This window comes from Candoia aspera, chromosome 4 (genome assembly GCF_035149785.1).
Source record: "Candoia aspera isolate rCanAsp1 chromosome 4, rCanAsp1.hap2, whole genome shotgun sequence".
In the NCBI taxonomy this organism is placed as follows: Eukaryota; Metazoa; Chordata; class Lepidosauria; order Squamata; family Boidae; genus Candoia; species Candoia aspera.
Window position 1 is genome coordinate 58,449,730 of NC_086156.1, and position 12,736 is coordinate 58,462,465.

A 12,736-nucleotide genomic window follows, 5' to 3' on the forward strand; every position below is an offset into this window, starting at 1 on the left:
ATGGCATTAGCAAGCAGGAAGGAAATCTCTTTCGAACACCCCATGAAATGATATTCAGGACACTTTGTTATATAAATAGATTTGGGATGTTTGTAATACCAACTAGGAACACTTCTAGACATTTATTCTCTGCTCTTTTACTTTCTTGCCTTTACAAATTAGCCATAAATTAACAGGCTATTATGAAAATTTTTAGTACTGATGGTAGCCAGGACCAAAATCTTATCCTGTTACTTATGGTTAAATCTATGTTGATTACTTACCTCTGTTGCTTGGAATAAGCCAATATACTGTTAACCTGGTTAGTTAGATGTTATGAATTATACATCATTGTTGAACCCTTAAATTGTAATCCACAAATGCTTTCAAATCAGATACATGAAAATGGCATGAAGCCAGCTAACTCACTGCTGTGGATTCACATACTAACGCTATAGGATGCTCTATTACAAAATGGTTTGCAGCGTTTCAGATATAAATGGCCTATTCAAAGGGCATTTTGAAGCATACCTGTATGTGCATGCAGAATCCATCTGCAATTCCTTAAACCAAATGAGTCACACATTTCCTGGAAAGGATGCAACTGACTTGTCAACAAGCAGTGTGTGAGCAACTCCACAGAATTTGAAGAACCTTTTTGCCTTTGGATTTGAAAGGCTACACAGCCCTAATATTATATAAAACAATTACAGTTTTATCTGATCGCTACATTTATTCTTTTTGCATTATATTGCATTCTGACCTACCTGCTAACAGTGACAGCTTGAGAAAGAAGGTTATATTATTTTAAAATACTACAATTTCTTTGGTTTTTTTTTTACTGTAATTTAGTAACATGACTCTTTGTAGTGCTGTAACAAAACAGTCAAACCTTGATTTAACAGACCCTCATTTAATAGACTTTGGAGGCAGTGGAACAAATTTGCATTCACTCCCCCCCCCCCCAAAAGTACTGGACAAGTCATTTCTCCATCAGCATTTTATTTAGTTTTTAAATGCTCATGTGGCCTTGCTCACTGTCCTGATGGGAGAAAGACATATGAACTCCATCCCTCTACCTGCCTTCATCATCTTCAAAGCAGAGGAGTGAGAGAGGAGATTCCAAGCCAAATGGTCCCTTTGCATGTCCTATGTGTGCGCTCTTCACCTCTTCTGTACCACTTTTGAAATGTTACTTCTTGTTCTTTGCTAGTTACCACCAGGACCCTTGGATGCTGCTTTTAGCTCCTTTACTCTCTATCTTCCCCATCTCCCTCACAAGCCATTGAACAGCATTGCACTTCTCATCCAACTTGGCACATGTTGTTTGGGTTTCCTCTCTGTGAGTTCACCAGTGTCTGCTGGAGACACCTTTTTCTCTCATCTCCTTTCATGTGTCTCTTGCCAGAAAGAAGTACTATCTTCCCCCCTCCCCCCAGTTTGTATGTGTGTGTGTAATACCTTCAGATTTGTTTTTAACAGACACCCATTCCCCCAAATAGTGTGTTACTAAGGAAACGTTTTGTAAGGGTCTCATGACTGATTCACATATGATGTTACAGTTTTACAACTCTTTTTTTTTAGCTATTACTAAATTTAAGTATGCAATTGAATAAATATTCCCGTTTTCTTTTTCTCCTCCCCTACAGAGTTTATTGTGAGACAATAACAGCCTTCATATGAAAAAAGCATTTTCTTCTGAGTGACTGTGATAGAATTTGTAATGTTGATTTATTTCTGCCTCTGATGGAGGATTAACTAGATTTCTTGCTGCTACACTGGAAGACTTCACAGGAAATTCAAAATGTCATCAAATAGGAGTCAGAACCCTCATGGACTTAAACAAATTGGTCTTGACCAGATATGGGATGACCTAAGAGCTGGCATTCAACAAGTTTATACAAGGCAAAGCATGGCAAAGTCCAGATATATGGAACTCTACACGTATCCTAACAAGTATTCCTAAATAAGTGGCTTTTAATGGTTGTGTCATCATATTCTTACTCTGTTCTATAATTGAAGCAATGGCAGCTTTGGGATATTAACTTCTCAAAAATGTGTTATTACAGTCTGATTTTAAATGCATGAAATCCACAATTTATATTATAAGTACAAAAAAAAGTAAAGATGATTGATCTTACTTGAACCATTTGGTTCAGTGGTTGAGCAATATATTTAAATGTGAGACTCGTAAAATTAGACATACTAATTCTCTTTAATATTTTCAAATTGTAATTAAGTATAAAGTTTCTTCCTGAATTATTTGTTGTCACATTTTAATGTGTATAATTACTGGCTCTCAATATTAATGTTCAACTGCAACTTTGTAAATAAGCAACCCAAATATTTTGCTTCAGCTATATTATCACCATCGTGTTTGCAGTCTTCCATTGGTGGTCAGGACATCTCCAGGAAGCTGCCATTGCACACTTTCTACAATATGTTGTAGTGATGAATAGGGGTTCATGTTGGTGTAAGGAACTCCAGTGCATGTTTTCTATAAGAGGGGCCAGTCAAGTTCTTGTGAGGGAAATTCTGCGAAGATACTGTTTGCAGCTACATAGGCAGAGGTGAGCTGTAACAACCTTGGTTGGAGTAATGAGAGTGGTATGCTTTTCCAGAGAATTTGCAGTCCACTTTTGCCTCCCATTGCAAAACACTTGAAAATTTGACCAGAGGCTTGGAGTGAGGGTAGGAGTAAGTATAAAATGTATTATCCTTGAAACCTGAAGCTTCCCTTTGAAAGATTACATTGGAGAGACTGTGGCCTATCTGATGGTGCTAAGCTACAGTCCTCAGAATCACTCGCCTTTTGCCAGACTAGTGGGGGCTGTTTGGAATTGCAATTCAGCAATTTATAACACAAATGCTAAAACTGAGTTTATGTCAACCCTTTGAGGTAGTCCAGACAAGAAGCACAAACCATGAGTACCAACACTAACTTTATTGTAAGCTTACTGTAACAGTCTTGCAAGTCTGAAAGTATTTCTCCCCCGTTTACTTTTACTTTCCAGGAAACTAGGGAGGGTCCTTTCTGAGATGCTTCCCATGCCCCTTTTCTTTCTTTCTGCACTGAGATAACTTTTGCATGATGGTTGTTCTGTGGCTCTTCCTCCTGTCTCCCAAGGTCATTCCCACATACCATTACAGTTTATAAGGCTGGCTGGCTAAAGTGGGAGGCTCTTTGTAGGCCTCCAACTGTTTGTATATGTAGAAATTAGAGTTGTATTTGCTTAGATGTTGGACTCTTCTAAAGTGGTTGAGAAGCAATAGATGCACCCACAATCAGGCTGCAGATAAATTAGGTTTCCTGGTAGTTAGGAAGCATCCACTACTTGTGGCTCTTTAACTTGGAGAGCTTCTTTGTTGGTCGGGGTGCTGATTCTGTTGATAAATATGTGAGGGTCTGGGAAGGTAATGCTTGGATGCCCCAGAGCAAATGCCATCAGTTTCAGATAGCATTTTCTTTGGGGACTGGCTAAAGGAGGGGTGCAAATAATATGTATCAGGGACTGCAGGCAGCATCCATTTTATGACTTCTAAAGATCCCCCCACCCCACCCCACCCCACCCCACCCCACCCCACCCTACCCTGGAAGAGAGAGTAGAACCAAAAAGCTCTAAGCTCTTAAACCTTAGAGCTACTAAGGCATCTATTTTATACCCTTATTCTAGAAACTGCTCCCCCAAACAGATTGCTGCATGTCAGCTTCTCTATAGTGAGTGCACTGTTTGTGTCCATTGCCATTTTCAGGCTGTATGCATTAAAGTGGCTACTTCTTATGTATTGGGAGATGTAGATAAAGTCAGGGTGGGGATCAGCATTCAGCAGTTTCAGATTCAAGGACCTTAAAAATCAACCATGTTGGTTTGGGAAAGTCTAAAATTCAGAGTCCATAGCTTGGTGGGTACTTTTATATCTTTAGTAGAGTATTCCAGTTCTCTTTTGGATGTATGGAGCAAGCTATCCTTAAGGTAGAACATCATTGAGATAATTAGTGCCGGTTTGCACACCCAAAGCTGGTTCTCACACAAACTTGCTTCTACTCTGCTTGGACAAGCCAGCGATAAAGTCATAATTTTCTACAGTTAAATGTTTATGAGAATGGTAGTCTTGACAATAAAACCCAACTTTCCAAACTTTGCAAAATTGAGCAAGCTTATCCTTCCCATAAAAAGCATGGTTTTGAATTTGGTTATTTTTTTTTAAGTTGAAAGGTTCAACTTTATTTTTTAAATTTGATGTACAAATTAAAATGTAATTATTAAAAATAAGTGGAATAATTATTTCTTGCCTAATCCTAACCTGGTGAAATCTTTAGTCATATGTAAATTAAACTTTCTTCATATTTTAGTTTTGGAACAGAAATTATCTTTATTTGATTTGTATTGTACATGTGCAAAAATTTATATAAACTGTTTTTCATCTTTGTTTTATGCATTTCTACTTAGAGATAACTTCTACTGAGTTCAGGAAGCTTACTTCAAGTTTATAATTACAGGCTTAGAGGAATATGATACATATGACTAAAGATTTCACCAGGTTAGGATTAGGCGAGAAATAATTATTCCACTTATTTTTAATAATTACATTTTAATTTGTATGTCAAATAAAATAAAGTTGAACCTTTCAATTTAAATAAAATAACCAAATTCAAAACCATGTTTTTTAATGGGAAGGATAAGCTTGCTCAATTTTGCAAAGTTTGGAAAGTTGGGTTTTATTGTCAAGACTACCATTCTCATAAACATTTAACTGTAGAAAATTATGACTTTATCACTGGCTTTTCCAAGCAGAGTAGAAGCAAGTTTGAGTGAGAACCAGCTTTGGGTGTGCAAACCGGCACTGATTATCTCAATGAAGTTCTACCTTAAGGATAGCTTGCTCCATACATCCAAAAGAGAACTGGAATACTCTGCTAAGTGCCTCGTGTGACGCAGAGTGCTAGGCGGCAGTATTACAACCGAAACTCTCCCCAGGACCCAAGTTCGATCCCAGCGGAAGCTGGATTCTCTCTTGGGTAGCCGGCTCAGGTCGACTCAGCCTTCCATCCTTTCGAGATTGGTAAAAAGAGCACCCAGCTTGCTGGGGAAGGTGACGACTGGGGAAGGCAATGGCAAACCACCCCGCTCTATAGTCTGCCAAGAAAACGTTGCGAAAGTGACGTTCCCCCAAAGGGTCAGACATGACTTGGTGCTTGCATAGGGGACCTTTCACACAACATATTATCTAGATTTATATATTCATTTATTTGTGCCTTTGACTCAGTCCTGACCTCTGGCAAGTTTACGTAGCTTTCTAGGCAACATTTTCAGAAATGACTTGCCATTGCATTCTTCCTATGGCTGAGAGAAAGTGACTGGTGCAAAGCCCCCCATCTAGCTTCTCTATCTAAGCTAGGACTAGAATAGCTTTCCCCACTTCTTGTCTAACACTTTAACTACTAGATCAGACTGGCTCTCAGTCCCTAATTAATGCTATATTTAGGTTGGTTGCATATTGTCTCAGAGATGAAGCTCACTGAATGGCACTTTTTCACACAAATCCTCGATTGTTATAAAATGGAACATTTTATATAACTCCTGATTTCTGGCTTGGCCGCAGTTTATTTCATTACAGAATTGCCCATTCAGTGCTGGGCCTTTTGTATATTATTTTGAATCAACTGTGACTTAGGTAGAAGTAGAACAGATGGCAGAAGACTGTAAACATCAGTTGCACAAGTACATTGAACAAAAAGAAAGAGAACACTATTCTAATAGATTACACTGAAATATATGCTATAGTTCTTGTCATTTATAAATTTTAAATTATTTTAGAAAGTGATCATTATTTTCTTGTTTCACATTGGGATAGCTTCCAAGATTTTTTCTTCCCACCTAGTTTGTATTTGGATGGGCTGGAACTTCAGTGAAACTTCAAAATGGTAAAAATTGAAGAAGGAAGAAAGCAGCAGCTAGTGTTCAAAATCAGCAATGTTCTTTTAAGCTGGTGTTGTCCTGATCATGGCCACAATTCAAAAATTCATGCAGCCAATTCACTAGCTGAAGATAAGATGCTTGTTGACTGGCTTTCTTTAGCCATAGAGGAAAACTACATGGCTGTAAACTTTGCTGGAAAGTTCTCTTATCCATGTTTCCCTTTGGTATTTATACCATGCAGGGTGGTTACATAAGTAGTACTAAAAAGCAAACCAGTCCTGTATCCTAGCAGTACTTATGTGCCAGAAGTGGGTAACCTGAAGCCCTATGAATGTCTAACCTACTGCCTCCCCAAATGTTGAGTGCCCATACATTCTCTATGCCCTGATACCAATCAAAGAGAATATTTGTAGCTCAGGGTTGAACTATGGAGTCCTTGGTGCTCTCTGAGCCTTGTTGTTTTCTTGAAGACGTTTCATGGCCAGACTAGGCAACATCTTCAGCACAGTGCTGAAGATGTTGCCTAGTCTGGCCATGAAACGTCCGCAAGAAAACAACAAGGCTCAGAGAGCACCAAGGACTCCACAGTCTATGCCCTGAATTTGCATTGGCTCCTGTATTTCTTTTTCTGCTCCTTCAGTAAACATGGGTGGGCAGGCAAGCTTGTAGCCAGACAGAATATAAGAATGTCCCCTGACAGACAAATATAAAATCTGTTGAGAACAGCCTATTTGTCATTGAATGCTAGGAATATCTTGATTTTTAAAAAATCTGCAACATGCTTTAAAGACATGTAGACATCTCTGGACATTTAAGCAGCTTGTTGGTCTCTAGAACAAGATTGCAAAGATCTATTCAATCACCCAAAGTTTTCTCTGCTATAATAGAAAATGGTAAATATGTATGATTTCTTATATTGTTTTCCCTATAAAAGAAAATAAATTGGATATATTTCTCCATCATGTTCTGTTAGCTTTTGTTACTTGTATATTATATAGAGATCTTGCTCATTGGTAGTCATACAAAGAGTAGAACTAGAAAGTTCTACAATTGCAAGGCAGAAACATCCTTGGCAGATACTAATTCTGTTAGTTTCCCATAAAATGATGAGCTTTTTTCCAGTATCATCTGTCCAACACTGTTAAGAAACATCTCAAATAACCAGTCTAAATTGGCTGTACTGTAACTTGTGAATCAGGAATTCCAGGTTAATGCCTCTGTTATGAACTTGCATCCGAGTCATTATTTATCCTCACCATTTGCTTTAGAGGGATAAGAGTACTGACAATAACGTTTACAAGGGATATTGTAACAATTATAGAAATCATTTGTTGAATCCAAAGCAGCTCATTGAAAATCAGTGGGACATAAAATAGTAATGGCTGATTCGTTGGTCTAATTTCAGTGATTTAGTAGTGGGGATGTATGCATTAGGAAAGTATGCATTATTCATTTATTGCTTAATTGTAATATGTAGCATACGACATATTCCTTAACTCTTCTATCAGTCATGTTTATAACTACTGCACTAGTGTACATCAGTCTAATCAAGCACGAGGAGCTGGTGTACCCACTTCTAAATCTAAAAAAGGCCAAACACCTGGAGGAGCTCAGTTTGTTGGCTTGGAATTGTACAAACGACTCAAAGAATTTCTGAAGAATTACTTGACAAATCTCCTTAAGGTAAGACAATAACTATATCATCCAGAAAAACAAAAATGGATGTAACTCTGTAACTTCTGTTTTAAAATCAGCATAGATGATGATGATGATAATTAAACTTATATGCTGCCTGACTCCATAAAGGAGAAATCACAAGTTTGAGATTGTCAGAATATTTCTTTTATCCGTCTAATGCACTTCTGAAGTGCACTTCAGTAAAGTAGTCAAGGGAACAAGCAATCAAAATAACAAAACAGTCAGAAATACTGTTTAAACAAGTGATGTATAGTCCATTTTGCAAAGTCTTTGGAAGCTAGTGTAATACCAAATTTAATTCATATTTAACTGATGGTCCTAAATATCTTGAAGACGCTGTATCTGAAAGAGTGTCTCTCCTATAAAACATGTACATACAGGTAGTCCTCATGTAATGACTGCCCTGGACAGCAACCATTTGCAGTTACGGTGATGACAAAAAGGTAACTTTGCAACCAATGCCCACATTTTTTTTACCTTCACAGCATCTCTCAGTCAGGTGTTCAACATTACAGTTGTATGCATTGTCCTGTGCCTGACCCATTTTTTCCTCCCCCCCCACCCCAGCAGAGTGGAGAAATTGCCTAAACAAACTCTGTTTCTAAGATGCCTTTCTTTTCCCCAAAAGGTGCTAATCACAAGTTAACAAGGTTAGCTCTGTGACCTTAATTACTTAATTAGAATCCTCTGGCCAGCTTGTAGTTGCTGCCTGAAATTGACAAGACCCTAATCAGTTTCAGATGGAAGGCTTTTGTTTGCCTCCTAAGGGCTGACAAGTGCCCTAGGCAAACAGCTAGGCCTAGTGCATTCCTTTCAGTGTGTATTCCCCATTGTGTGCCTGCTTACTCTCTTGTAATCCCTTCCTCTCCAATGAATGTAGATACAATTCATCATCATCATTTTGCTTAACCACCAAGTTGCCAGACCCAACTGTGGTTGTTAAATGAGGACTACCTGTAATTCTCTTTGTTGAAAGACAAAGATACATGTACAGTATTTTAAAAAAAAGGGCGGGGAGGGAGAGCCCTTGAAACATGAAGCTCTGCTGTGAGGAAAATCAGGTTTGCTCCTTCCCCTACTGAGTTGTAGACAAGCAATAAAATAATCTGGTTAAGACTTATATTTCTTTACTTTTGTGTTATGTTATGATTTATTTTATTTTATTTTTTATTGTATATCACTTTGAGGGCTCCAGTGGGTTGAAAAGCTACTTACAAACTCTATCTATCTATCTATCTATCTTCCTACCTACCTACCTACCTACCTACCTACCTACCAGTCTATCTGCTTGAAATCAACAGAAAAGATGCATGGGATTACCAGCGGATAATAAGGCTACAGTTACACGTATTAATGTCCTACCATTTAAACAAATGACATAGTTAATAAACATTTTGCAAAGTACTGAGCATTGGAATAGAATGAGATGTGACTGCTAATGACGAAATTAACTGAAAAGATTAATAAATGTTACTGTTGAATTCTTAGAGACATATGTGTGAAAATACAAAAAATACAGACACCTCTTGTCCAAAGGAGTGTTACTGCTCTCAATGTGTTTTAAGTACCAGGGCTGTTCTTAAGGAGTAAAATAAAACATTTGTGTAATTTAACTTCAGAGTAATATTTTTCTCAATAGGCCAAAAGGAATATGTAAGTTCTGAAAGGTACAAACCCAGCTGAACTATTAAGTATAATGCACATATAATTTGAGCCTTTTATACAGTGGTGAGTAAAGATCAAAATTTTATTTGGAATGGTGATTTAACTCAGATTTAAAGTGTACTATTTTCTTTATGCTTTACTACAGTAATTCCAACTGATCAGCAAATTCTAGGTAAACAGCTCTTTATAGAGATAAGGCTTGCTGGGCTTTGGGAAGGCAGCAGCTTTCTGAAAAAGGTGGCTGCTGCTTCTTAAAACAACTGTAATTTAAAAAGTAATAAAAGACACCAGGCGTTCTTATTTTCACAATGTTAACTTACCCTGAAGATTAGGCATGAGCTTACAGTGGAACTTCATATGAAACCTATATCTATATGTAATCATTTTGTATATAAATATAGAAGAATTGGCAAAAGAAATCCAAGACTAAGATCATTGGCAATATTTGGCTTCTTCCTTTGTATGTCCCTGGTGCTTCAGGAAGATTGATGATTGTAAGTACATAAATAGCACCAGACTGTAGATTTAATGTGAAGAATGACTCACCTCTTGATAACATTTAGCATATTCATATTCATGTTTATTGGCAAATTTTTAAAATCCTTGATCATATAAATTGACAATAGGATAATGATGATGGGGGATTGGGGTGCTTCTCTGAATGTAGTACTGAAGCTTTCCTCATTTTTATTACTTAATGGTGGTAGAAGAGGTAGGCTTGGTGAGCAGAGTCCTGCTGCCTAACAACTCTTATTGTTCTGCACAGTTCTGTGCCAATTTAAGGGTTAGGCCATTTTATATAATACTGCCTCGTTCATTGGCTCTCAGGGTTAAATAGCTGTTTGCTGTATAGCTCTTTTGAGATATATAATTACATTATAATGTAGTGCTCTGTGCACTGACATACTAGTGTTTTGGACTCATGTTTCCTTTTTCCAGGCCTTATTTTGAGTTGGAAAAAAGAGAAGAAATATAAAGCTATGTCTCCTGTTTTAAACTAATCAAAATTCTCATTTTCTCCAAATGTGAATGATAGGATTATTCAACCTCAGACTCTGGATTATGTTGTATGCTTGAATTTAAACCATGCTATAAATTATTTCAAGCACTTCACTTTGAGAGACTTTGAAAGAATATGTTCTTGCTTTTTACATAACCATCTCCTTTTCATGGTTCCACCTTAGAGGGGAAGAGGGAATGTGCAAAGCCATCAGATTTCTTTTTGTTGTTTATTCGTTTAGCCGCTTCCGACTCGTCGTGACTTCATGGACCAGCCTACGCCAGAGCTTCCTGTCGGTCGTCAACACCCCCAGCTCCCCCAGTGATGAGTCCATCACCTCTAGAATATCATCCATCCATCTTGCCCTTGGTCGGCCCCTCTTCCATTTGCCCTCCACTCTCCCTAGCATCAGCATCTTCTCCAGGGTGTCCTGTCTTCTCATTATGTGGCCAAAGTATTTCAGTTTGGCCTTTAATATCATTCCCTCAAGTGAGCAGTCTGGCTTTATTTCCTGGAGGATGGACTGGTTTGATCTTCTTGCAGTCCAAGGCACTCTCAGAATTTTCCTCCAGCACCACAGTTCAAAAGCATCGATCTTCCTTCTCTCAGCCTTCCTTATGGTCCAGCTCTCGCAGCCATATGTTACTACGGGGAATACCATTGCTTTAACTATGTGGACCTTTGTTGTCAGTGTGATGTCTCTGCTCTTAACTATTTTATCGAGATTTGTCATTGCTCTTCTCCCAAGGATTAAGCGTCTTCTGATTTCCTGACTGCAGTCAGCATCTGCAGTAATCTTTGCACCTAGGAATACAAAGTCTTTCACTGCTTCTACATTTTCTCCCTCTATTTGCCAGTTATCAATCAAGCTGGTTGCCATAATCTTGGTTTTTTTTGAGGTTTAGCTGCAAGCCAGCTTTTGCACTTTCTTCTTTCACCTTCATCATAAGGCTCCTCAGTTCCTCTTCGCTTTCAGCCATCAAAGTGGTATCATCTGCATATCTGAGATTGTTAATGTTTCCTCCAGTGATTTTAACTCCAGCCTTGGATTCCTCAAGCCCAGCATGTCGCATGATGTGTTCTGCGTACAAGTTGAATAGGTAGAGTGAGAGTATACAGCCCTGCCGTACTCCTTTCCCAATCTTAAACCAGTCCATTGTTCCGTGGTCTGTTCTTACTGTTGCTACTTGGTCGTTATACAGATTCTTCAAGAGGCATACAAGATGACTTGGTATCCCCATACCACTAAGAACTTGCCACAATTTGTTATGGTCCACACAGTCAAAGGCTTTAGAATAGTCTATAAAACAGAAATAGATGTTTTTCTGAAACTCCCTGGCTTTTTCCATTATCCAGCGGATATTGGCAATTTGGTCCCTAGTTCCTCTGCCTTTTCTAAACCCAGCGTGTACATCTGGCAATTCTCGCTCCATGAATTGCTGAAGTCTACCTTGCAGGATCTTGAGCATTACCTTACTGGCATGTGAAATGAGTGCCACTGTTCGATTGTTTGAACATTCTTTAGTGTTTCCCTTTTTTGGTATGGGGATATAAGTTGATTTTTTCCAATCTGATGGCCATTCTTGTGTTTTCCAAATTTGCTGGCATATAGCATGCATTACCTTGACAGCATCATCTTGCAAGATTTTGAACGGTTCAGCTGGGATGCCGTCATCTCCTGCTGCCTTGTTATTAGCAACGCTTCTTAAGGCCCATTCAACCTCACTCTTCAGGATGTCTGGCTCTAGCTCACTGACCACACCATCAAAGCTATCCCCGATATTTTTATCCTTCCTATACAGGTCTTCTGTATATTCTTGCCACCTTTTCTTGATCTCTTCTTCTTCTGTTAGGTCCTTGCCATCTTTCTTTTTGATCATACCCATTTTTGCCTGGAATTTACCTCCAATGTTTCTAATTTTCTGGAAGAGGTCTCTTGTCCTTCCTATTCTATTGTCTTCTTCCACTTCTGTGCATTGCTTGTTTAAAAATAATTCCTTATCTCTTCTGGCTAACCTCTGGAATTTTGCATTTAATTGGGCATATCTCCCCCTATCACTGTTGCCTTTTGCTTTCCTTCTTTCTTGGGCTACTTCTAGTGTCTCAGCAGACAGCCACTTTGCCTTCTTGGTTTTCTCTTTCTTTGGGATGTATTTTGTTGCCGCCTCCTGAACAATGTTGCGAACTTCTGTCCATAGTTCTTCCGGGACCCTATCTACTAAGTCCAGTCCCTTAAATCTATTCTTCACCGCGACTGCATATTCCTTAGGGATATTAGTGAGCTCATATCTAGCTGATCTGTGGGTCTTCCCTAATCTCTTTAGTCTGATCCTAAATTGTGCAATAAGAAGTTCGTGGTCTGAACTACAGTCAGCTCCAGGTCTTGTTTTTAATGACTGCATAGATGTCTGCCACCTTTGGCTGCAAAGGATGTAGTCAATCAGATTTCGGTGTTGTTCATCTGGTGAAGTTG

At 38.5% G+C, this 12,736-nt stretch overlaps 1 protein-coding gene across 3 annotated transcripts in view; it reads left to right on the forward strand.

The window, feature by feature from the left end:
* Positions 1–12,736, forward strand: part of CUL1 (cullin 1) — a 75,417-nt gene that overhangs the window by 11,872 nt on the left and 50,809 nt on the right. For 2 of the 3 annotated variants that reach the window (XM_063304203.1, XM_063304205.1), the window contains exons 2-3: positions 1,629–1,923; positions 7,409–7,583. In XM_063304203.1, coding sequence (XP_063160273.1) covers positions 1,784–1,923; positions 7,409–7,583 — 315 coding nt within the window. In that variant the 5' untranslated portion in view covers positions 1,629–1,783. The remainder of the gene's footprint in view (positions 1–1,628; positions 1,924–7,408; positions 7,584–12,736) is intronic. The other variant, XM_063304204.1, reaches the window with a different exon arrangement.